The sequence below is a fragment of the Budorcas taxicolor genome, chromosome 7 (genome assembly GCF_023091745.1).
Source record: "Budorcas taxicolor isolate Tak-1 chromosome 7, Takin1.1, whole genome shotgun sequence".
Lineage (NCBI taxonomy): Eukaryota > Metazoa > Chordata > Mammalia > Artiodactyla > Bovidae > Budorcas > Budorcas taxicolor.
In genome coordinates this window covers 16,430,736-16,456,182 of record NC_068916.1, presented here as the reverse complement: position 1 = coordinate 16,456,182, position 25,447 = coordinate 16,430,736, and the positions used below count along the sequence as shown (strand labels likewise).

The following is a 25,447-nucleotide window of genomic DNA, read 5'->3' as shown; positions in this document are numbered from 1 at the left end:
ATGGATCCTATAAAACTCCTAGAGGAAAACATAGGGAGGACACTCTTATACAGAAACCACGGAAAGATCTTTTTAGATTTGTCTCCTAGGGTAATGGAAATAAAAACAGAAAATAAACAAGTGGGGGCTTCCCTGGTGAGGCAGTAGATAAGAATCCACCTGCCACTCAGGGCACACAAGTTCAATCTCTGGTCCAGGAAGATTTCAACTAAGCCCACGAGCCACCACTACTGAAGTCTGTGTGCCTAACCCTGTGCTTCGCAACAAGAAGCCACAGCAACAAGCAGTCCATGCACCACAACAAAGAGCAGCTCCTGCTCCACACAGCTAGAGGAAAGCCTGTGCCAAAAGCCATGAAGACCCAGAGCAACCATAAATAAATTTTAAAAAAGAATACATTTTAAACAAATGGGATGATCCCCTGGAGAAGAAAATGGCCACACACTCCAGTATTCTTGCCTGGAAAATCCCATGGACAGAGGAGCCTGGCAGGCTACAGTCCACGGGGTCCTAACACTTTCACTTCACACGTGCCCAGGGTCAACTAAGCCCATGTGCCACAACTAGTAAAGTCTGTGCTCTGCAGCTAGAGTCTGTGCCACAGCGAAAGATCTCCCATGACATAACGAAGATTACGCACGCCACAATGAGAACCTGACGCAGCCAGATATAGTGAGTCAGCAAAAACATTCTCTCTCACTTTATTAAAAAACCCAGATAACCAACAAGGACATACTGTATAGCACAGGGAACTCTCCTCAGTATTTTATAACAATCTGTAAGGGAAAAGAATCTGAAAATGAATGTATGGCTTATATATAACTGAATCACTCTGCTGTGTGCTGGAAACTAACACAACATTGTAAACCAACTATACTTCAGTTAAAAAGAAAAAAATATATACATATAAAATTTATTTTTTTTGGCCATACCACATGGCCTGTGGGATCTTAGTTCCTCACCCAGGGATCGAACCCATGCTCCCTGCATTGGAAGCATGGGGTCTTAAACACTGGATGGACAGGGAAGTCTCCTATGCTATGTATATTTTATAATAAAACATACACACACACCTAAACAAACAAACAAAAAATCATCCAGGGTTCCCTGCAGCCTGCAAGCTAGTCTTGTGAATGAGTCCAGCCATTGTCACATCCCCACTCTGGCTCCGGGGAGGGGAGACAGTGATGGGGAGCCCCAACAGGCCAGCAGCACACAGTAGAGGAAACTGGCTGGGAGCCTCTGAGAGTAAAGTTCTTGAGCCCCGTTCATGCGTGTATGCATGGGACATCCTCTGGGGACCAGGCCCAGGAGCACACACAATAGGGACACATAGAAGCCATGGAGCTTCTGCACACAGTAGGACTAGTCAAGGGGCAAAGACTGTGGGAACCTAGTATGGAAAGTGAGGGGTGCTAGAATGGGCATCTGTGATCCCCAGACAGGCACACAGCATGTGCAGGCCGTGTGGTCCAGAGCCTGCACTGAGTGGGACTACAGGCCACTCCCACTGGGAGTGGGGGATGTTCAGCCCAAGGCTGGGAGCACTGGTCACTGAGACAAGCTCAAGGCTGTTTCCAGCGCCAGCCTCAGCCATCCTGAGCATGAAAGGTGGAGTGAGGTGCCCCCTGAACCCAAAGACGACATAAGGCCACTTCCAAGAGGGGAAGGTTTATTGGTGTGACTGATCGAGGGTCATCAGTGCAGTGCTGCCCCTTCCCCACGCCAGGGAGGGGGGACAGGCCAGGCCAGTGTGCGGACCCTGGGGGTCAAAGGGGACCCAAGGGGTCGCAGGCATAGCAGCAGGCAGAAGGGGAGTGAGCCACCCCCACAGGGCTCACCCCTTGTCTAGCCCAAGGCGGGGACCCCTCTGGAGGTCCTCAGGTATCCGCAGCAGGGGTGGAGGGTTCCTGTGGCAGCCAGCGCCGGTGCCGGAGAATCGACTTCTCCTCCTCCTGTGGGGACAAGGGGTGGCCCCCCACGCCCTGCATGTGTCATCACACAGCCCAGGCCAGGGGGGCACGTCAGCAGAGTCTCCCCACTGCGCCGGCGGCGGGGAGGGGGGGCCTGGGTCACGCCGCTCTCACCATCTCCAAGGCAGTGCTGGGGCTTGCGCCCTCCGGAGAGCCCCCCTCGTCCCGTGAGCACTCGGGGCCCGCGTCCTCCTCGTACTCCGTCAGGCAGTCCGACTCCTCCCCTGGATGGCATGGGTGAAGTTGACGCGGCTCAGGACCCCTCTGGCCACGTACACTGTCCCCACCCTCCTAGGGTGGCCCTCGGTCCCTCACCATCAGCACAGCCGTCGGAAACCGAAACGTAGCTCGTGGTGGGAGGCTCGATCCGGGACACTATCTCCGCCAAGTCGGTGAAGCCGGAGCTGGGGAAGGCGAGCACCTGCCGGGTGACGTGGATGAGGCTCTCGGCGATCATCTGAGGTGTGTGTGTTGGGGGGAGGGGGGCGGGGTCCAGAGGGAACTGGGGTTGGGGAGAATCTGTTGTCAGAGGGGCCCTGCCGATGGAGGAGGGCGCAAGCTTACGTCTGCACGGCGGCTCTCGTTCAGGTCGGCAGACCGCCGGTCCGTGAGCATCTTTTCAATGATGTCGCCCCGGCTCCAGCCACTGAAGACGGTTGATCCATACTGGTAGCCCACATCCTGCAGGAAATGAAGGGGGCTTGGGGCCATGTGCGCAACCCCCAGAATGTTCCTCTCTGCTTATCCCCACCCTGCCTGCCCCTCCCCTGGCCCCTCAGAAGCCTGCTGCTCTGTAGGAGCTGGCATTTGAGACTACATAACGTTCAGAGTTGGGTGTACTTAGCACACTCACCCCCATGCCCTCGATCCTGTGCCCCTGCCAAATATTACTAATCCCTCTTAGCACATTTCTTTCCCCACTCGGCCCCACGGAGTGTGTCAGCTGTCAAAGGACACAGGTGGCAGTGTGCAAGCTTATTTCAAGCTCTACAAATAAGTGTTAGTCGTTCAGTCATGTTCGACTGTTTGTGACCCCATGGACGGTAGCCCACCAGTCCCCACTGTCCATGAAATTCTCCAGGCAAGAATACTAGAGTGGGTAGCCATTCCCTTCTCCAGGGGTCTTCCTGACCCAGGAATGGAACCTGGGCCTCTGGCACTGGGGGCAGATTCTTTACCATCTGAACCACCAGGGAAGCCCTTGCAAATATGTGCGATACCCCTAAATATCGCCATCTCCCATGCCCACTACAGACATCACTAATCCATCATGGCTTGCCTTCCCAGTGAGCCTGGAAAGGGCATCAGACATATTTTACTCAGCGCACTGGACAGGCAGCTACTGACGCTTTCTTTCTTCTCTTTTTGGCCGCACTATGCGGCAGGCAGGATCATAGTTCCCTAGCCAGGAATTGAACCTGCGCCCCCTGGAGCGGAAGCTCGGAATCTTAACCACTGGACAGGGGAAGTCCCCAGCTACTGATCATTTACTCTTGGCATGCACTATGATCCATTTTTCTGGACCAGTGGCACATTACACACTGCTCCATTCAGCGCATCACAAACCTGTAGCAGACATTACTAACTGACCGTGGTGCTTATTCCCACCAACACAGAAATGGTGTTAGAAATCTCTACACTGTGCTTCAGGCAGTGCAACTTGCCTGGTAGTTCATACATAGCGCATGTGCAGCCACGCCCCCTTGTGACACTCACTGTAGACATCACTAATTGATTACCGTTCTATTCCCCCCAGATCCCAAATAGACCCCTAGACTATTTCCCCTTCTGTGGTTTGGGGCTTTCAGGAGTAAAGGCCTGCCGGCCCACCACACTGTCACCAGGCGGCTCCCACCAACTCACATAGATTTGGTCGAACTTCCCGAAGTCCATGGTCTTGAAGCAGTCGATGGGTGGGCGCAGGTACTCACAGTAGGAGCTGGACTTCACAACCTCCAGCTGTCTCACGCAGGACACGTAGGCCAGGCGAGACTGGATCTCTGCCATGTCTGGAACCTTGATCTTGTCTGCCCAGGGGTTCAGCCGCTTCCACAGAAGCCACCAGCCAGACAGGCTGTCCCCGTATGTGCTAAGGTCTGTCTCATCCTGGCTCCCCACGTCGATGGCGATGACTGTCTTGGCACCCATGCTGCGGGCGATGTCCGCTGTGGGGCCAGGGAGTCAGCTGGGGGCTCCCCACCAGTACCGGGGCAGGGAAGATCAACCCAGTCCCACAAACACCATCACTCACATGGTCATGCAAAAAAACCATGTGAACGACATGCAGGGATGCAAAGGGGTATGTATGGGTGGACGTAGGGGCTGATGATGTGTGGGAAGTGGGGTTGGGTGTTGGCGCTTTGGGGTTTGGGGAACCAGGGCCAAGGGAATGGAGAAGATGGAGTACAGGGACGAAATCACTGTGGAGAGAGACATGAAGTCAGATGCATGGGGAACAGAGACATGGAAGGAGAGTGACACAGAGAGAGAATATAGTAAGGACATCAGGAAAGAAAGGTGAAGGGGTCAGAGTCATGGAAACAGACAGAGGGTCCAAGATGCAGGGAGACAGGGGTGGAAGAAAACTGATAGGGAGATGTGGGAATAAAGACACCCAGAGAGGGATTCCCTGCTGGTCTAGTGGTTAAGAATCCAGCTTCCAATGCAAGGGACATGAGTTCGATCCCTGGTTAGGAAACTAAGATCCCACATGCTACAGGGCAACTAAGCCCTTGTGCCACGACTGGGGAAGCCCCATTGCAACTAGAGGAAGTCTAGATACCTCACCAAAGAGCCCACATACCACAAGGAAGACCCAGAGCAGCTAAAAACAAAAAAAGATGCCAGGAGGCAGAGCCAAGGGAAGAGAAACACAGGGGACGAGAGCCAGCAACAGAGACAGGTGGGAGAAAGAGACAGAGACGAGTGGCCAGAGATATGGAAGGAAAGAGAATCCAGGCAGAGTAAGAGACCTCAAGACTGATGCAAGAAACAGAGAGCAAAGAGCTGGTTCAAGGAGATTCAGGGGAGCAGGATGGAAAGGGTAAAGGGTGGAGTGATGGCACAGTGTGTGTGGGGTGCTGTGGTCACAGTCTGTGTGCCCCAGTGAGGGTCCCTGTGTGGCTCTGGGGGTGCCTATGGACAGGTCCTATAGCCACGCCCATTCCCCAAAGACACCTGAGTCTCCATCAGACTGCCTGTGTCCCTCACAAGTTTTTGTGTGTGCGTGCATGCAGTATGCACCCTTATCAGATATATGCAACTCTTGTCTGTATGTTTGTGAATACACCCACCTCTGGGTGGGGTATACCTCTGTACACACACCCAGTACTGTGTGTATTCCTTTCACATGTCCCTAGATCAACGTCTGTGTATGTTTCCTTGTGCCTCCATGCATGCCTGTCCACCAGAGTTTGTACACACCTGCTCACGTGAATGTGGTTATGTGAGTGCATGTATCTACATGGGCTGCCTGTGCCAGAGTTGGCAAACCGTAAAAGGCCAGAGGAAAAATTATTTTGGCTTTTTAGGCCGAGTGGTCTCTGATGCAACTATTTGACTCTGCTGCACAGACACAGCCACAGACAAAAGGTAAATGACTGGGAGTGGCTGTGTGCCAATAAAACTTTATTTATAAAATCAGGCAGGGGGCCGAACTTGGTGCGCAAGTGAACTGTGTGGATCCCTGGCTTATGGGACCTCAAGCGTCTGTGTAGCCAGCATAGTTGTCTGCTTGTGTTTGCACGCTTCTGTGTGTGTGGAATTTTAAGTTGCAAATGCCCCTGCCTCTTACCTGCATGCTTAAAGTCAACAGGTATGAGAGAAAGCTGGTGGTGGAGGCACCCCACCCATCTATGTGTGTACATGCATGTCCAACACAGCACATGCGTGCATCCTACACATGCACATACTGGCTGTGAGCTCACCCGTGTGTCCGCACAGGGGGACGAGCAGGTGGCTACTTGCCTGGCAGGTTGTTGATGTAGCCGCCATCCATGAGGAGATGCCCGTCCTTGGGGTCACACAGCGGCGGCAGGTAGCCCGAGAGCGTCATGCTGGCACGCACGTATCGCCACAGGGAGCCTGCCCAGCGGGACACACAGACACAGACACGCACAGGCACACTCAGACGCACTCAGAGGCCTGGCCAGCCCCATGGGCTCGCTGACCTGGCACGTTGTTGACGAAGCACCCATCCACCAGCAGGTGCCCGTCCCTGGGGTCACAGAGCGGGGGCAGGTAGGGGCAGTAGGAGGCACTGGCCCGGACGTAGCGCCACACGCAGCCTGCGGGGACGGGGGGTGAGGGGGTGAGGCGCCCGACAAGTCTCCCTACCCCCCCGCCCTCCCCAGGACAGACATACCTGGGGCCCTCTGGGGCATTAGTGGGTGACAGTTAGTGCTCAGCAATCAGGCCAGGAGGGATGGTCACTCATGTTAACAATTTGGCTGCCCCCCCAGCACCCATTCCCCAAACGGCCCCAGTGGTGGTGGTTGGGCCGCCTGGGGGCACGCACCATCTTTGTGGACACGCATGGCCGAGGAGGTGATGTCCGTGGTCACGTTGAAGTATGGCAGCCACAGGTCCTGCAGGAACAGGGACCGCGATCCAGGAGGACTGGGGATGCCTATGGGGAGAGGTGGGGGTGGGGCGGGCATGGGGGAAGTATGCACCTCAATCTGCTTGTCCTGGAAGACACGGTGGATGCTGCGGTTGAAGGCTGACCCCGTGAACATGGAGGTGACGGGGTAAGTGAGGTCCAGTACGGGCTCCAGCACCGAAGTCATGCTCTAGGGGTGAGGGGCGAGCTGGGGTCAAACAGAAGTCACTTGGGGGTCACTGACTAGTAGGTCCCTAAGGGTCTTGATTGTTCTAGCTGGGAGTTGGGGGCTAGGATCACTAGCCCGGAAGTCACAGGGGTCATCCAAGGTTCTGGAGGTTTAAGAATGGGATGGGCTTCACAGGATTAAGTCGGGGGGGGGGGGGGTCAGGAGAAGTCCAGAAGCCCCTCTGAGGTTAGGTTTTTCAGGGTGCTCCTGGGGTGGGGGGACCCTTCCCCATCACCTTCCCACCCTCTCCCGGTAACGCACACCTTAGCCCACTCCCGGGCCCGCTGTTTAGTGCGGCTGGCGCTCCGCTCCTCAGCGTACAGGGCCCCGATGAAGGAGCCGATGGACGTGCCGCCCACCAGGTCAACTGGGACCCCCGCCTCCTCTAATGCTTTCAGCACCCCGATGTGTGAGCAGCCCCTGTACGGTGGAGGAAACTCAGTGACTTGCTGGGAATCCCCTAAGCCCCACCCCCAGGACTCTCCTCCAGTCTCCCCCACTCGCAAGGAACGTGTTGCTAGCCCAGTCCCTGTGGGATCTCGCTCAAGGAGTCAGCTCCACCCCTCAAGGCACCTGGTCCCACCCCTGGCGGCACTGACCACACCCCTCACCTGGCCCCGCCCCCGCCCAGCACCAGGGCGATGGTGTTGCCTGTGAGCACCCGCGCCAGGCGGGAGAAGTCGCTGTGCCGGTCTGCGCGCCTCGAGAAAACCTTCTCGTAGAGCTCGTGCTGGTATGAGGGGAGAGAGACACGGTGCATAAGGATGGGGGGGTGTAGGAGGCACCCTCTGGACCTTCAACACACCGCCACGCCCCTCTGATCTCTAAGCCATGCCCCTCCATTAGCCACGCCTTCGAAGGGTTCTGCCAGTGGACCTGCGCGCCGCAGCACCCCTCACCAGCTTGGCCGGGCTGCGGCGTGAGAAGAGGCGGCGCGGACAGCGCAGATGCAGGTGTCCCGAGCACCAGCTGCGCATGTTGAGCCACTCCACAGTGCGCGTGGGGCCTGCGCCCTCCTCGCGGTGCAGCAGGACCAGCTGCTTGAGGGCCCGCACTGCCGTGTTCTCCAGCATCTGCTCCAGCTGCATGGGGGAGTGGGAGTGAGGAGGACGGAAGTCACTCTCACCAGTGGTTTCCTCCCCGCCGCCCACACCTGGCCCCCTGGGTTCCTGGTCACCTAGCCCCACTGGTAAAGGTGCACACGGCCCAGCACAGGCACCCAAGGGCCTGGGGCGGGATCCCAGGGGTGGGGGTTCACTGTGCCTGGTCTCCGGACCTGGCCGAGCGTGGGCTCCTGGTCGCCCAGGCCCACGATGAGGATGCAGTCGGCCTGGCGGAGGCAGCGCACGGTCCAGGGCGTCAGCGATGTGTCTGTTTGGTAAAGCACGATGCGGTGCGTGTCCTCCTGCTGGGCCAGCCACCCTGACAGCCGGAATTCTTGGATGCTAGGGTGGGAGTGGGGAGGGTCATCTTGGGGCTGGTCAGGGGTCCCTGCCCTCAGAGACCATGTAGCTCCACTGCTGTGGGGACGTGGAGGTGGACATTCAAGGCCTAGACATGACTGTGTCCTCTAGAGACCGATTTACCCCACTGTCTCCGCAGTGGCCAGAGAGATGGAGGCCCATGCTCCTTGTTTCACAGCCTAGAACTCAAATGAGACTGAAGGAATCCTACGTTCTGAGCTCATCCCTGTGCTCCCCGTCCCCATACCCCCAACACACACCTGTCCAGTGCAGAGGCCCCCAGGCGGGCCCGGATGATGTCACTGTTGAGGAGGAGCGTGGGGCCTGGAGATGGATGAGTGAGGAAGGGTGTTCAGGAACCTGGGCCAACAGAGGTGGGCCTCTCCCATGAGAGAATACCACCTACTTGGCTTACAGGGCCTTGTTCCAGCTCTACCCCCACCCTGACCCAGCAAGGCATCTCCATTCCTTGATCAATGCCCCACCCACACGCGCCCTGCCCCACGCAGACCAGAGGCCTGCCCTTGCCCGTGGCTGACCAATGGCTCGCAGAGCGTGCTGCAGCTCCAGCATGAAGGCCACCATGGGCACCTCGGCACACACGGGCAGCGCTGCCACCGTTGACAGGTTGCTGGCAGGGTTGGTGAGCTCCGAGTGGGGGGGGACACCTAGTCCCGAGCCTGCTGAGACCCCAAAGGATGGTATTTGCTGTGCGGTCCTGTGTTTGGAAAGGTCAGCTCTCCCCCACCTTCTCAGAAATCCCTTCACCTTGTCCCTCAGCTGAGGCTTAGTGATGCTGTACTGAAGGTCATGGTCTCACAGCCTGAACCACTGTCCTTGATAAGATCTGGCTATCTGATCCTCAGTTTTGGCCCAATCTCCTCAGGGGGATCCATTACACAACTGTATAACCCTTTCTGTTTTCCACTCTGCCTACATGGACTTGATCTGCGCCCCTACCCATTCTCACCTGGGTGGGGTGGTGGGGGCTGGGGGGGAGTCTCTGTCCACTAAGAGGACTTGAACACAGAACTAGACTGAGATAAAGATGTTTCTGACCCACCTATTGCGTCTCAGCTTCTCTGCATACACCTTAGACTAAAATATCGACCCCAAGCAGCATGCCAGGCTTTCCTGTCTTTCACTGTCTCCCAGAGTTTGCTCAGATTGTAACAATCTAAACAAGTTCAAATGCCTTTCTGGTTCCTACAAGACTTGCCCTAGCCCATTCCTCCCCCTCACTCACTTTTCCCCTTGAAGTGTTTCAACACCACCAAACCCTGTTGGAGTCCTGTCAGTATCTGGTCCCATCTCATTTATCAAGTCTCTGCTCATTGTCCTCAGAAAAGCCTGCCTCCTTAGGTTAGTCACGCCCCATCAAGACTCTCTTTTGTTTTCTACACAGTACCTTAACTGATGTACTCTTTCTTTGTATTTTAAAAACTGTTATCTTGCAAGCCAAGCCATAAACCCTTCTAGGGGCTTTGTCTGTCTTGTGTACTTTCCCACCACCCTGCAGGATGCCCAGCACACACTAGATGCTCACTAGAAACTCAATCTTTGTAGCATCACAGAGAGGTTCTCAGGGGTCTGAGATTTTTAAAGTCCCTGCCCCCATAGCAGCCCCAGAATCACATCAAGTGTGGTCCTGCCAGCAGAGTGGGAGTGAAAGTGTACTTGGGCACAGAGTGTAGGACTAGGGGGAATGTCTGTCGGGGAAGACCCTGGGACGGTTCCTTGCCAGGGCTCACCCTGGCCCCACCCCAGAGATTCAGGTGTCAGGGCTGACTGGGCAGAAGCCCCCGGGGGAAAAAGGAAAGTAGAGGTTGCCTAGGCTAGTCCAGGGTCAGGTCACCATAACCGAAAACCTCGGGCCCATATTTCTGCACGCCTCGAATCTGACCACTTCCCAGTGTATCATAGCTGGGAAACTTCACCTCCCAGTATGCCTTGGAAGGGAACCACACCTCCCAGCATGCACTGAAACTGAGAAATACAACTCCCAGCATCCACCAGGACCAGGAACCACATCTCCCACCATGTTGGTAACCTATTGAATTCACTTCCCAATATACTCTAGGCCCCAAACACCACCCCACAAACTACACTTCCCAGCACACATTAGTCTAGGTATTCTTTTCCTAGTAGGTAGACTCCATCCTCCAGCCAGCTCTGACCCAGAACCAAGGTTGCCCCTAAGACCCACAGCTCTCGTCATGACTGACGCTTTAGATTCCACTAACATCCATCCTGCAAAGAGATCCAACCAGTCCATTCTAAAGGAGATCAGCCCTGGGTGTTCTTTGGAAGGACTGATGTTGAAGCTGAAACTCCAGTACTTTGGCCACCTCATGCGAAGAGTTGACTCATTGGAAAAGACTTTGATGCTGGGAGGGATTGAGGGCAGGAGGAGAAGGGGACGACCGAGGATGAGATGGCTGGATGGCATCACTGACTCAATGCACATGAGTTTGGGTGAACTCCGGGAGTTGGTGATGGACAGGGAGGCCTGGCGTGCTGCGATTCATGGGGTCGCAAAGAGTCGGACGCGACTGAGCCACTGAACTGAACCGAACTGAACAAGCAGCCCTGGCTCCAGGACTCCGTTTCCTGGCATGCCCAGGAACCCGAACTTCATCTCCCAGCACGCACCAGAACTCGGATTGCCATTTCCTGCTTCAAGCTCCACCCGGAGCAGGTTATACGCTGGACTCCACCTCCCAGCATGCCCTGGGCTCAAGGCTCCCTCCCCCAGCACGTTCTGTGGCCTTGGAGAACACCCCCCTAGTATTCCCGGGCGCTTGCAGGCTCCCACCTGGGAAGGGTCCTCGCAGCTGTTGCAAATTCCCCAGAATCTTCTGACTCAGCAGGTGGATGAGGCGCGTCACGACCTGGGGCGTTGGAGGCCGGGGGTCCAGTTAGACTGCAGAAGCAACTCTGCACCTTTTCCTTCTTGACCAGGGCGCCTGGGTCCGTTACCTGGGCCCCACCCCATGAGCCCCGCCCCTCACTTGGAGGCTTCAGCTCCTTCCCAGGGCTCCATCCGCACCCGAATCCCCGCCCCACCCATTAGGCCCCGCCTCCTCTAGGGCCACACCCCCACTCATCTGTCCCACCCCGATTAGGAGAACAGCCCCCAGCCCAGCGAGCTGCACCTGCGGGTATCGACGTTTGATGTGGCCCAGGGTGCCCTCGGGGAGTTTGGCCAGCTCTGTGTCGCGCACCGCGTGCACCGTCGTGGCACGTGGCTGTCTTGTCAGCGCCTCCACCTAGGGGACCGCGCATGACTAGGGCTGCATGAGCCAGGAGGCTGATAGGTAAGGGGAAGGCCGACTGTCGGTGCAGACAGAAGGCGGAACCAAGCCTCGCTATCCATCTCGGAGCTCGGGGAAAGACAGGCCAGGAGAGGGTTCCACACCGGGTGAGGGTCCCCCACTACGCTGATGAGGTTGCCCCCATCTCCCCGCCCCATGGAAAGCAGCTGGAGAAAGTGGAATACAGGAGGTTAGAGGCGGGTGGCAGGGGTGGGGCGCGCGTTTAGTGCCCCATCCTGTTGCCTGGGATGAAGTATATGTTGGGGGTGGGGGGAACCTGGACTGGGAGAGGTTAGAGGTCAGTGAGTGGGGCCACGCTCACCACTCCTATGAGATCCCCGCGGCCGTATTCGCCCACCAGCTCTTTTTTGCCGCTGCCCCTCTGAATGACACTACGCAGCCGCCCGTTGAGAACGATGTAGGTGCAGTCTGAACGGTCGCCCTGCCTGGGGTGGGGGTGCGGGTGTCAGAGTAGGCAGGTAGGCAGGACCTGAAGGAAGAGGTAGGGGCGGGGGCTTCACCTGTACAGTGCGCGTCCTGCCTCCACCGCCGTCCAGTCGATGGCGAAGTCCATCTGGCGCACGAAGGGCGACATCCTGGCGGCCACAGTTTGTGCGGCGCTCAGCACCACGCTGGGCTGTGCACGCATGATCCTGCAGGCAAAGGGAGGGGGCGCATGGGCTGGGGGGCGCCCAGGAACAGCCGATAGGGAGTGTTGAGTTGGGTGATGGCCTCGGGGGTGGGACAGGAAGGGCTCAAAAAGTGAAAACAGCTTTTCAAGGGCCATTGAAAAGTGTGGAGGGTCAGAGGCATAGCCTCAGGCAGGGCAGAATGGAGTTGGTCAGGGGACCCCCTGAGTCACCCCCGCCCCAACATCGGTCCCAGGCAGTACTCGTAGAAGTTGGACTTGGAGATCCGCAGGAAGGTGCAGTCACGCTGGGCTCGAAGCGTGAAGATGAGGGGCTCGCCGGTGAGCACAGCCAACTGTCCCACTAGCTCCCCGGGCTGTACCACGAACAGGCACACGTCCTCCGCCTTGTCGATCATGCGCTGGTACACGTGCAGACTGCCCCAGAGCACGAAGTGCAGGCTCACATCCTGTGAGGGAGGGGCCAGGAGATGGGCACCCGGGCGACACCGCACCCACACCTCGGGTCTGTGCGCTCGGAAAAGGTTAAGGAAAGAAAAGTTGGAGGTAGTGAAGGCCTTCCATAGCACTGAGCTGAGCAGCACATGTATTTATATTCCCATTCAGCACCCACAACAGATGCTGCTAATAGATCACCCATTTCAGCCCAGATTAAGAGGCAGGAATTCTTTTCAACAGGGCCAGCAAGAGGCTGGGAAGACTGGCTACATAGGAGCGTGGCTGAGCTTAGGTCCTTTTTGCTTGTGCTAGGCAACTGCATAGCTACCTGGAAAGGAACAAAGTTGGAGTCTCACCTTTCATCATGTCAAAATGGATCAAAGACATGAATGTGAGAGCTGAAACTATGCAACTCTAAGGAGAAAACACAGGAGTCAGTCATGGCCACACTGGACCATGGACGCAATGGAATCTTGGATATGATACTAAAAGCCCAAGTGGCAAAGTGAAAAACGGATAAACTGGACTTCATCAAAGTTAAAAATTTTTGAGCTTCAAAGGGCACTATCAACTGAAAAGACAACCCACAGGCTAGGAGAAAATATTTACAAATCATCTATCTGCTAAGGGTCTGGTATTCAGAATACGTGAAGAATTTTTACAACTCCACACTAAAAAGACAAATAACTCAATTTTTAAAATGGGCAAAGGCTCCAAATAGATGTTTCTCCAAAGGTTATATGAATGGCTAGTGATCCTCTGAAGATGTTCAACATTACAAATCACTGCATGCTGCACACTAAGTCATGTCCTACTCTTTGTGACACTATGGACTGTAGCCTGCCAAGCTCCTGTCCATGGGATTCTCTAGGCAAGAATACTGGAGTGGGTTGCCATGCTCTGCTCCAGGAGATCTTCCCAACCCAGAGACCGAACCCACATCTCTTATGTCTCCTGCATTGGCAGGCACTAGCGTGCCTAGGAAGCCCCATGAATCATTAGTCAGTCAGTCAGTCAGTTCAGTCTCTTAGTCAGTGACTAAGCGCTTACCTGCCTAAGTGGGCCCCGGAGGGAACAGCGTGACTTCCCAGTTCAGTTCAGTTAAATTCAGTAGCTTAGTCGCTCAGTCGTGTCCGACTCTTTGCGACCCCATGAATCGCAGCACGCCAGGCCTCCCTGTCCATCACCAACTCCTGGAGTTCACTTAGACTCATGTCCATTGAGTCGGTGATGCCATCCAGCCATCTCATCCTCTGTCGTCCCCTTCTCCTCCTGGCCCCAATCCCTCCCAGCATCAGGGTCTTTACCAATGAGTCAACTCTTCGCATGAATCATTAGGGAAATGCAAATCACCACAAGGAGATGCCAGTAGGATGGCTAGAATCCAAGAGTGTCAGAGAGGTGTAGGAAACTGGGATCCTTATACACTGCTGGTGGAAGTGTAAAATTGGGCAGCCACTGGGAAACAGTCCTCACAGATTCAAAAATAGAGTTGCCATTGTGTTGTGCGTGCATGCTCAGTCGTGTCTGACTCTTGGCAACCCCATGGACTGTAACCACTAGGCTCCTCTGTCCCTGGGATTTCCCAGGCAAGAATACTGGAGTGGGTTGCCATTTCCTTCTCCAGAGTTGCCATATGACCCAGCAACTAACTCAACTCCTATGACACAATGAAAACATATCCACACAGACATGTGTACATAATGTTCATACCTGAATCATGCTATTATGCATATTAGCCAAAAGGTGGAAATAACTCAGTGTCCATCAGCAGATGAACTGAGAAGCAAAAGGTGGCTCATTCCTATGATGGAACAGTATTCAGCTGTAATGGAATTAGGCACTGACACATGCCACAACATGGGTGACCCCGGAAAACATCACACTGAGGGAAAGAATCCCAGACACAAAGGGCCACATATTGTTGGATTCCATTTATATGAAATGCCCAGAACAGACAAATCTACAGAAACATAAGATCAGTAGTTGCTTAGGGCTGTGGCTCATTAGGAGGTAGGAGATCGATGGCTTTGGAGTATGGTGTTTCTCTTTAAGGTGAAGTTCTAAAATTGACAGTGGTTATGGTTGCACAACTCTGAATATACTAAAAACCACTGAATTGTACTCTTTAAATGGGTGAACTGTATAATGTGTGATTTACATCTCTAAAATTATCAGCCAAAAAAAAAAAAAAAATCCCCTTTGGGGAGTTCTCTGATGGTCTAGTGGTTAGTATTTGGCACTTTCACTACTGAAGCCAAAGTTCAATCCTTGGTCAGGGAACTGAGATCCCACAAGCTGACTGGTGCAAAAAAAAAAAAAAAACCTTTTGCTCTCAATTCCTGTGTTCCGCTCCAACCTTGTTGGTTTTCCTTTGTTTTCCAGATGGGACAGCTCCACCACAGGACATCTGCACAAACTGTACTCTCTGCCTAGAATGTTTTTTCCTCCCCCTTGCACCTAGTTAATTTCTCTTTGCTCTTCCTCCTTCACTGGAGGTTACTTCCTCAGAGACACTGCTCTGCCTAAATCAGATGCTGTAGAACTGAGGACATCCCCTTTGTAGCAGGAGACCTATATGACTTAGCAACAATCTGTATCATCCTTTGAGTGAAAGGTCTATCTGTGAGCTTCTCAAGGGCAGGGGACCCCTGCTGGTGTTTCCTGGCCCTACAGCAAGCCTCCTGCTGCTGCTGCTAAGTCGCTTCAGTCGTGTCCGACTCTGTGCGACCCCACAGACGGCAGCCTACCAGGCTCCGCCGTCCCTGGGATTCTCCAGGCAAGAACACTGGAGTGGGTTGCCATTTCCTTCTCCAGTGTGTGAAAGTGAAAGGTGAAAGTGAAGTCGCTCAGTTGTGTCCGACTCTTAGCGACCCCATGGACTGCAGCCTACCAGGCTCCTCCGTCCATAGGATTTTCCAGGCAAGAGTACTGGAGTGGGGTGCCACTGCCTTCTCCTACAGACAGCAAATACTCCTTTCTCCTCTGGTTAGCCTGCCCAGCTGGACACCACTCTGTACCACCCTCTTAAATAAGGAACTGAAACTGCCTAGAGACAGAAACGTTCCTTCCTCATCCAGCGCACAAACCTGTACGACAGCCCACAAAGCCCTGATGAGCACCCAAAACACTGCAAGAATCCTTGGGAGGGGTGGGGGACATACACACATGCCTTCCAAGACAGAATTCCCAGACTGGGTTTGGGATACAATGGGAGTGACTAGTATTAGGCTGCTATTCATCCTCAGATTGGGAAACATGCCCCGCCACCCCCCCAACCCCCCATCCCCCCACCCCCCCCACTTCTCAGAGCTTTGAATATGCTAATGAGTTCACTGGGCACTTCCAAGAAGGACTAAAACAGCCCACATTCCCCAAACCTGTTGCACTCAGATCCCTTGTGATAGAGGTGTTCTGTGAAATATACTCTGGGAAATGTTTGTGGAAAGCAGGGTTTCCTCAACGTTGGCACTACTGACATGTTGGACTGGATAATTCTGTTGTGGGGGGCTGGCCTGTGCATTTTGCATCCCTGGTGTCTAGCCATTAGGTGACAGTACCACCCTCCCAAGCCAATCAAAAATGTCACCCTGTGGGACTTCCCTGGTGGTCCAGTGGTTAAGAATCCACTTTGCAATGCAGGGGACACGGGTTGGATCTCTGGTTGGGGAACTAAGATCCTACTTGCCGTGGAGCAACTGAGTTGGCACACCACAACTAAAGAGTCTGTGCCTTGCAACAAAAGCTCCCACAGGACACAGGATGATCCTGTGTGCCACAACTAAGACCAGACACAGCCAGATAAACGAATAAGTAAATAAATAAAATCTAATCTCAAAAACACTTAAGAAAAGCTTAAAAGTCTTGACATGGCCAAATATCCCAGGGGGGTGGGCCAAACTGTGCGTGGTTTTGGGAGGGGGCACAGCAGACCAGCTTTGTCCCTAACAACATCTTGAAGACCCTGAGGAGCCTTGGATGGTTGCACACCAGGCTGATATGTTAGCAGGCTGGGCTGGGCTGGGCTGAGTTGAGCTCAGCAGAGGTTCTCAGATAAGCAGGGCCCAGGGGCCCCTGCAAGGGCCATGGTGTGACCACACTTCCTCAGCCAGGCCTCCAAGTACCTCAAACAGCTGGCACCAAATGTACTCTGCAGGAAGGAGCCCATTCTGCATTGAGCAGCTCAAAGTAACAATACAATCAAAATGATCACGTGATATAACAAATCAACTAGAATCTAATTAAAGTAAAAAGCAGCATCACCCAGCGAGCTAACAGCTAGGCCATCCCCTCCTCCAAGCGCAGAGCTCCCTCTCCTGAGCCTGGGGCGCTGCTGCAGTTTCAGCACTTAAGTCATGTCACCCTTACTGTCACCTTCCCACCCGTCACCACGCCTCCCTCTGACTGGTCACCCTTGCACACACCCTAGCAGCTCAGAACTGAGTACTTCCTGCTTGATCCTCACAACAGTTCCTGCAGGTAGTTATGAGCCGCACCCCCTCCCCGCCATTCCACAGGTGGGAAAGATGAGAAGTTTCTATATGATTCACCCAAGGTCACCCAAGGGCTGCAAGTCTGGCTCCCTCTCTAACCCTCCTCCCCTGTGCTCCCCAGCTGTGATGTCACAAAAGGGCCTCAGTTTCCCCATCTGGAGAATGGGCAGATTAGTGGGCTACGGTTTCCTCCACCTCCTGCGTGTCATCAAGGGACAATGAAATCCAGCTCGTGGGGCTCACGGAGCTGGTTCTTGGCCTCCAGGCCAAATTCACACCGGCACCCATTTAGTGAGCCCCACCCCTCCTCCATCCCAGCAGGGATCTAGGATAAGAAATAGAGCATCAGAATATGTTGTAGATTTCGAAGGTCAGAAAAATGGAGGTTGCAGGAATGGCTAAGGGCAGGGAAGAGAGATCTTGGGGTGGGGGTCCTGGTGTAAAAGGTTCAAGTTTGGAGGGGAAAGGTCAATAGGTCCACAGAACATGGGGAGGGAGGGCTGGGGGTCAGAATCATAGGATCCAAAGGTTAGGGGTTGGAAATCACAGACTGAGAGGTCTACATGTAAGGTGAAAAGGCAAGGATCAGAGATCAGAGAGGGAGAGAGAGAGGTCTCAAGTCAGAGCTGCAGGGTCAGAGGTCAAGGGTCAGACTCACCTGGTCCCCCTGGCGGGCGATGATGGTGCCAGCTTTGGCGTGATGTAGCAGAACTCGACTATTCAGAAGGGTGGGGTCCTGGGGAGGAAGGATAGGGGCTTGAGACAGCCCACCTACGCCTACCACCCCCCTTACCTGGTCCCCTAGACGCCCTGGGCTGCCCACCTCAATCTGCATCAGCTTGGCCAGCTCCTGCTTTGCTGCCTCAAAGATGCTGCTTGTCTGGCGGCCCTGGTAGGGCCCGAAGGGGCAGCTGCCGGGGGCCGACTCGTCCTCACAGTAGCTGTACTCACAGGCGCCTGCTGGCTGCTCCCGGGCCTCCTGACTGGGAGTCTGTGGGGCAGGGGCTATGACCTCCATGCTCCCCCTAACCTTCCTCCTTGGGAGACTCCACCTGTGGCTAGGCCAGGGCTCCAGGAGGGGATTGGAGTCAGGACGCAGGGGCAGGGGAAGAGGGCAAGGCCTTACCCGAGCTGAAGCTGCCTGGAACCCCCCTGAGGCCTCTTCTTGCAGGGACACAGAGATCCGGCCCCGTTCATATGCCATGTCGAAGTCTGAGCGGGGGCCACCCTGCAAGCCTGCGGTGGATGAGGGGCAATAAATGCAATAAAGATGAGAGTAACCATAGTGGGAATCTAAGCAAACACTACATAACGTTATCCCAGGCAGCAGCCGGAAAGACATGGACTAATCCATCGCCTCTCTCTCTCCCTTGCAACCCTTCTCACTACAGTGGGGAGAGCACCATCTCAACAAGGACCCACAGTAAAAAAAGACATGAGAAATGCTCCCAATATTCCTATTTTGTGGATGAGAAAAATCAAGACTGGGAGGCAGGTGGACTTCCCTAGTGACCAAGCGGTTAAGAAGCCTCCTGCCAATGCAGGGGGCACCTGTACTATTCCTGGTCCAGGAAGATCCCACATGCCTCCGAGTAACTAAGCCCAGGCACCACGACTACTGAGTGCACACTCCAGAGCCCATGCTTCGCAATAAGAGACGCCACTGCATGAGAAGCCCGTGCGCCACAATGAAGAGTAGCCCCCGTGCACAGCAACAAAGACCCACTGCAGGCAAAAGGAAGTAAATAAATGATATTTGATAGCCTCTCCCAGCTCCACCTGGTGCCCCAGACCTGAGATATCCACTGGCATGGAGATGCAGCGACTCAGCAAGGGGGCTGAGGAGGTTTCCAGGGATGTGGGCTTCACTGGGTCCCCTGGAGGAGACATATATTTAGGCTCTGGCCCCTTGGAGCCCCCAGGTCTACAGCTAGAATCAGGGGGTGAGGAACTGAAGGGAGCTTGAGGAGGGGTCAGCTCAGAGTTCCTGGGGACTGGGGGACTACGAAAAGCAATTCCAATGGGCCCATGGGACTGAGGCCAGGGGTTCTGGGGGACCAGGCAGGAGGCAGACCTGGAGACCTAGTTGAAAGGGCTCTTGGGGGGCTGAGGGCCTCCGTGGTGGCTCAGATGGTAAAGAGTCTCCCTACAATGCAGGAGACCTGGGTTCGATCCCTGGGTCGGGAAGATCCCCTGGAGAAGGCAACGGCCACCCACTCCAGTATTCTTGCCTGGAGAATTCCATGGACAGAGGAGCCTGGTAGGCCATAGTCCATGAAATCACAAGGAGTCAGACATGACTAAAGCGACCAATACTTTCACTTTTGCGGGGCTGGGCAGGTCAGGTGGGAGTCCCTGAGGAACTGAGACAGGCACTGAGGGGCAGGGGCTGGGTCAACCTGAGCTCCTGGGGGCCAGGCAGCGGTCACCTTGGGTACCTCCAGTCCCGGGCAGTGGGGCCCCAGTGGGGTCAGACGGCCGGCCAGGGGTCTCCCTCAGCTCCTCTGAGGCTGCAGTGCTGACCATCCGCTTGGAGCCACGCACTGGGCTGGTGCGGGGTGGGAGGCCCGGGCTAGGGAAGAGGCGCAGTGGCTGGATCTCCTAGGGGCAGAGGGCATCCTTGTGGCATGTCCGGGGGAGGCAGGTGTCACTCACCTCTCCGGCCCCTGGTGCTCTGCAGGCAACTCACGTGGCTGAAGAGCTCATTGGTCAGTCCCAAGTAGTTGTGAAGCGCCAGGAAAGTGACCCGCTGCAGCCTCACCATGATGATCTTCGGCAGAGGAGGGGGCCAAGGAGAAAGAGGGTGAGCCCTGGGAGAAAGTGGGGACCTAGCACTCGGGGGTGGGGCCATGGATGGGGGGAAGGAGACAGAGCTACGGTCAGAGGTCAAGATCAGAGCAGGAAGGGGCTGGGCAGGGCCACAGGAGCCAGGGAGAAACCCACAATCAGGTGGCAGAAGCCTGGGAAGATGGGGTGGAGGCGGCTCAGAGGAGGAGCTGGTGAGGTCTGGCTGCTCAGAGTTGATAAGCCCATCGTGAGCGCCTCTTGGCAGCTGGGTCCCAGCCCCCAGGAGCCTGTGACGGGCGGGGGTCATGGAAGGAAGTGAACCGCCCACTCACCTGCACCACCCGCACCAGGCTCTCGGGGTACTTGGTGAATACTGCTGAGAAGGCCTCGACTGGCAGCCGCAGCACCGTGGAGTCTCGGGCTGCTCGGGCAGACACAGTACGCTGGGGGTGCTGGTGACCCTGGGGGCACAGGGGGCACAAGGAGAGTCACGGTTGGGGTGGTGAGAGCCCTCTGCCTGCTTCCCCTGGCCCCTTCCCAATGCCATTCCTTGAGGGACTCCTGGAAACATCAGAAACCCATCAGAGATGGGGGCTCTTGGGGTGACCCTCTCCTACCCAGTCCGGTGGGTGTGGCCTCCTACTGTCCCCACACCCCTCCGTACTGGTGACTCACAGTGATGACATCCAGTATGCTCAGGAGGCTGTTGACACTGTCCCCAGGAACCACTTCCTTCACCACACACTCCTTCCCGTCCTGAGACACACAAAGTGGGGTGGGCACTGACCAGTGCTGCCCTTACCCTGCTGACCCGCATCTTGCCCCCCTGACCAAGCCACTAGCCCCCATTCTCATGTAGCCTGGTGATCGCTGACATCCTGACCCCAAGAACCTTCCGACCAGCATCACTAACTAGCCAGTGACTGTGCTGACCACCCCAGACGCCCCGGGGCATCCTTTCCTGACTCCTGCCTGTACATCTCATAAGGACCACCAACCTGGGGAGTTCCCTGGTGGTCTAATGGCTAGGATTTGGTGCTTTCACTGCCACGGCCTGGATTTGATCCCTGGTCAGGGAACTGAGATTCTGCAAGCCATGCAGCACGGCCCAAATTAAAAAAAAAAAAAAAAGACCACCAACCCTGCTTACCAAAACCACTGCCTGTCCCGTGTCTGTGGCACCCCTGCTTGTCCTGCCGCCCACCTCGTTGCCCTGCAGATCCCCCCAGGGTGGCGTACTCACAGGCCCCGGCAGACAGAGCTCCAGGAGTCCGTCCTGTACCACATAGATGCTTGCATCCGGCTGGCCAGGTCGGAAGACGTAGTCTCCCTGACCGAGCCGCTGGAAGACCATGTGGCGGCAGAGCTCCAGGAAGAGTGGCTTCTCAAAGTGGCCCAGCACCCTGGACAGGGACGGTGGGGAAATGGAGATATGCGGAGGTCAGGTCAGTCCCAGCTCTGCAACGCCCCTGCCTGTACCCTGACACTGACCGGACATTCTTGAGCATGTAGAGCACCTCGGAGGGCAGGTGGGAGTTGGCCAGGTCGCCCTCGGTCAGGTCAGCCTCCAGCACAGCAGGCGGGGGCTCCTTCCGCTGCAGCGTGGGCGCCTCTTTCTGGATGCGCAGGATCCTAGTGGGAGGAGAGGGGGATGGGGGCAGTGGGGAGCAGGAAGAAGGCTCAGGCAGACCTCAGATCCTTCTGCCCCCACAGAGCCCTTCCTGGGGTCCTTAGAGCAGGGGTCAGCGAACTCTGGCCCACTGGCCAAATCAGGCCAGCCACCTCCTTTTGTCCGTAAAGTTTTATTGGCACACAGCTACATTCATTCATTTACACATATCTGTGACTGCTTTAATGATGCAATAGCAGGATTGAGTCGTTACATTACCGTTGTATGCAGCCTGCGAAGCCTAAGATGTGGCCCATAAAAGAAGAAACTTGCTGACCCCTAATGTAAAACTCTGAGGTCACTCTCCACTAGTCACAGGCTTCCTAGATGGAACCTCTCATTGGGCAGACTCCTGACATAGCTTCCAAGATACGAGGAGACCCCAGCAAAAGCATCTATGTTCATCATGGCACCCCAGATATAGTCTATCAACTGGCAATCACAGACTAGACTCCTGATACAGCCTCCCTCATGAAGGCAGACCCCTGGGGTAGCTTCTGTTATATCAGAAGACCCCAGATGCAGCCTCTCTGGTCTTTATAACAATCCCTGAGATAGCCCTTCCTCCCAAGCCTCAGACAGCCCTGAGAGAGCCCCTTGGATGGCTACAGAGGCTCTTGAGATAGCTCTGGTTACAGACAGAGAATCCAGATACAGCTCCTCTGCTGATCATGGACCTCAGACAGCTCTTCCCTGCAAGGCATAGTTATTACTGAGACAGTCCTTCCACTGGTCACAAAATGCTCAAGATAGACCCTCTAGAATGAGCTCAAACTGAGTTAAACTCCACAGAACAGAGGAATAGCACAATGGTTCCCCTTCTGATCAGGAAGATCCTTGGGCTAGCCCTTATCCAGGTCACAGAGAACTGAGATAGCCCTTTGAAGGTCATGGTGACATCAGGGTAGCTCCTCAAGGCTGTGCAGCCAATGAAACTGCCCCCTAGGAGTTGGACAGACCCTCAACTCATTGTGGAAGACCTAGAGACAGCCCTTCTGCTCAAGTCATAGAAAGTCATGGGAGAGCACACTTACTGATTGTGGTCAGCCCTGGCATAGTGCCTCAGTGTGAAGAAACACTTGAGACAGACCTTCATGTAGACCCTACCATTGTCAGGAGACCCCACAGCCAGCTCTCAGCTTAGAAGATCTCTGGGAGAGCCTTGCTCAGAAACCCCAAGGTAGCCCTTTTATGATGACATGTCCTGAGATGTCCTTCCTGTCTGTAGCGTGAAAAGATTCCTGAGATGACTCCTAGGGAACAAAAATCCCTGACGTAGTCTCCCAGTAGTAGAACTGCAACGAAGGTGACATAGAGAGATGCTTTCTGATGTAGAGGGACTGCTACATCAGTAGCAGAGGGACTGTTACCCTCCGGAGAACAAAAGGTAGAGACAGCCCCTCCAGCAGGTCCCAGAAACACCCTGGAGTGCCCTGGAATAAGCCCTCTCACGTGGGGAGATTTGACCAAGGCAAGACATCCAAGGTAGCATTGTGGTTGTTTAGTTGCTAAGCTGTCTCTGACTCTTTGTGACCCCATGGATTGTAGCCTGCCAGGTTCCTCTGTTCACGGGATTTTCCAGGCAAGAATACTGGAGTAGGTTGCCATTTCCTTCTCCAAGGGATCTCCTAACTCAAGGATCAAACCCACATCTCCTGCATTGGCAGGTGGATTCTTTACCACTGAGACACCAAAGCCAGAGGTAGTAACTGGGGATTAAATAACTCACAGATACTTCTGTAGTAGAGAAACATCACTGAGAGAGCCCTCAAGGAACAGAAACAGCCTGTCTGGTAGGGGAGAGCTCTGAAACAGTCCCACAGACGTGGAAAGACTCCTGAGACACAGTCCATGGGGTTCAAAGAAGCCCGAGACACGCTTCAGTGTGGGCTGATCACTCAAAAAGCCCTGAACATAGCCCCGGGTACACCTAGCACAGCCTTACTTCTTGGCAATGTTGAGCATCTTAAGTTTCTTCTTCATGCGCGGGCGGGAAGTGGTGGAGACGGAGGCATCCACTAAGGAAGAAGTGGATTGTGACACCTGGGAGAATTAAGGGGGGTGGGGGTGAGAGGAATGCATCCACTGTCAGTTCAGACCCTAGGGAGGCGGGGGCAAATCCAAGGCCCTTAATCAAGGAGGGCGGCGGGCTTACTAAGAAGTATAACTAGGGAAAGGACAGGGCCTCTGTGTGGCCAAAAAGGCCGCCCCAGAGGGTCCCAGACTTACCTTCCGCATAATCTTCCGGCCATAGAAAAGCACTTTGTCTCTCTTCCGGAATCGGTAACGGGGGCCGTCCGGGGCTGGGGTTTCTGGGGATAGTAAGTGCGGAGAGGGGCATTCTGAGCTATACGCATACTCCGCACGGCGAGAGATGGGGACGTTGCGTGCGGGCTCCAGCACATCCCATCTCTACTGACTCAGGGGCCCAGACATTTCATCTTCCCATCCCTCGGCAGCCCCCAAAGGCCCTCCGGGTCCTCACTCGGCACTCGAAGCCTCCGGACCAGCAGCAGGATAAGCACGGCCGTGACCAGAACCGCGACTCCAGCCCCGATCATCATGCCCAGCACCTGCGGGACGAACGGCACAGGCTGCGCATCGCATACCGGCCCCGCCAAGCCTTCCCCGGGGGCCGGGACGCCTGGGACTCCATCCAACGGAGCCAAGTCCGCCCCGGAGATCACAGTCGGCTCGGCCCTCGACGTCCCCATCTGCAAAATGGGCCAGCGCGGCTCCCTCCCCGGGGGAGTCAACTCTTTCTGCAGGGTCGGCGGCCCGCAGTGCACGCCGGGAAACGTAGTTCAGCCTGAACAGACGCAGCCTAGTTATCGCGGGACCGCGATTATGCGCGCTAAGCACGTCGGGAATCGTAGTCCCCGCGGCGGCGCACGCCTTCCAACCCTTACCATTCCGGTTTGCAGCGGAGCGTCCATCCGTTTCTTCAGGCAGGGCTGCACGTCTGGCACTCCTGGGGAATGAGAAGCCGGAACAACCCGGGCAAGTCGTCACTCTGGGTCCGGCCCTCCCCTGCAGCAAGCCCTGCCCTCTTCTTACCCTTACTGTCGGGAGGTTTCTCTGCCGGCTTGGGGACGCCTGGAGGGTGATGCAAATTGAGTTCGGGGCCCGAGCTAGGGAGTGAGGTAGGTCCCTGGGTCCCCACCAGGGTCTCCTTACTTACTCATCAGGCCGGCCTGACGCCCCACTCGTCCAGCCCCACCCTGGGGCTAAAGGGCAGCCGGTCGGACACCTACTATCAGCAGCCAGAGAACAGGTTCCCCAAGGGACACGGTTTTCTCCAGCAGGTGGCCCCCCTCTGCAGGATCAATCCTGATCTGATCCCTAGGCCGCACCCCTGCACCTTCTGCGAACACTAGATACCGCACCCCAGGGAAACCGGGCCCGAGTTATGGGGCTGGGGAGATGCCTGGCTCCCACCGGAATGCTGCCAGGAGCGCCTTCACAAGGAGTCGTGATGCAATGCCGAGGTGTCAGTAGCATCCTGGGATGCTCGGAGTGGGGTGGGCTCGCAAAGTGTTACTGGTTGATGCTGGAGATTTACTGTCACGTAATAGTAAAATTTAGGGGTTTTCTGATGGTGCGGAGCATCCCTGGGACTCGGGGAACGAGGCTGGGACCATTGCTGGGAGACGTAACCAGGGACCCTGGAGTTACCAGGGGTCAATAGAAAGTTATCGAGAGATTGCGAGGCATATAAGACTATTACTGGGAAAATCGGAACTGGTTGGGCACATCCCTGGAGTCGTTGGAGCGTGATACTGAAGAATGCTGGAATATCAGTGACTTTCCTGGGAAGCTGAGACTGTTTTGG

General features: G+C 55.4%; 1 protein-coding gene across 3 annotated transcripts; it reads right to left on the bottom strand.

The window, feature by feature from the left end:
* Positions 1–1,672: 1,672 nt before the first annotated feature.
* Positions 1,673–24,378, bottom strand: PNPLA6 (patatin like phospholipase domain containing 6). 3 transcript variants are annotated; one of them, XM_052644212.1, is made up of 32 exons: positions 24,101–24,378; positions 23,845–23,927; positions 23,561–23,658; positions 21,438–21,578; positions 21,190–21,349; positions 20,622–20,702; positions 20,279–20,407; positions 19,849–19,929; positions 19,589–19,760; positions 18,953–19,036; positions 18,286–18,395; positions 17,983–18,150; positions 17,818–17,895; positions 12,472–12,677; positions 12,101–12,232; positions 11,902–12,025; positions 11,421–11,534; positions 11,081–11,156; positions 8,805–8,945; positions 8,526–8,589; positions 8,079–8,247; positions 7,702–7,884; positions 7,414–7,532; positions 7,066–7,222; positions 6,647–6,763; positions 6,490–6,559; positions 6,143–6,259; positions 3,837–4,138; positions 2,538–2,654; positions 2,289–2,394; positions 2,088–2,197; positions 1,673–1,985 (listed from the first exon to the last, which is right to left on the bottom strand). In XM_052644212.1, the coding sequence occupies exons 1-32, from the start codon at positions 24,327–24,329 to the stop codon at positions 1,881–1,883; spliced, it is 4,143 nt and encodes a 1,380-aa protein (XP_052500172.1). In that variant the 5' UTR covers positions 24,330–24,378; the 3' UTR covers positions 1,673–1,880. The 3 variants fall into 3 exon arrangements, 2 of the variants coding, with proteins under 2 accessions (XP_052500172.1, XP_052500171.1); XM_052644211.1 differs by lacking the exon at positions 6,143–6,259 and adding an exon at positions 5,940–6,056; XR_008199727.1 differs by lacking the exon at positions 6,143–6,259 and adding an exon at positions 5,940–6,056 and having other exon boundaries at positions 1,937–1,955; positions 2,289–2,377.
* Between the last annotated feature and the right edge of the window lie 1,069 nt (positions 24,379–25,447).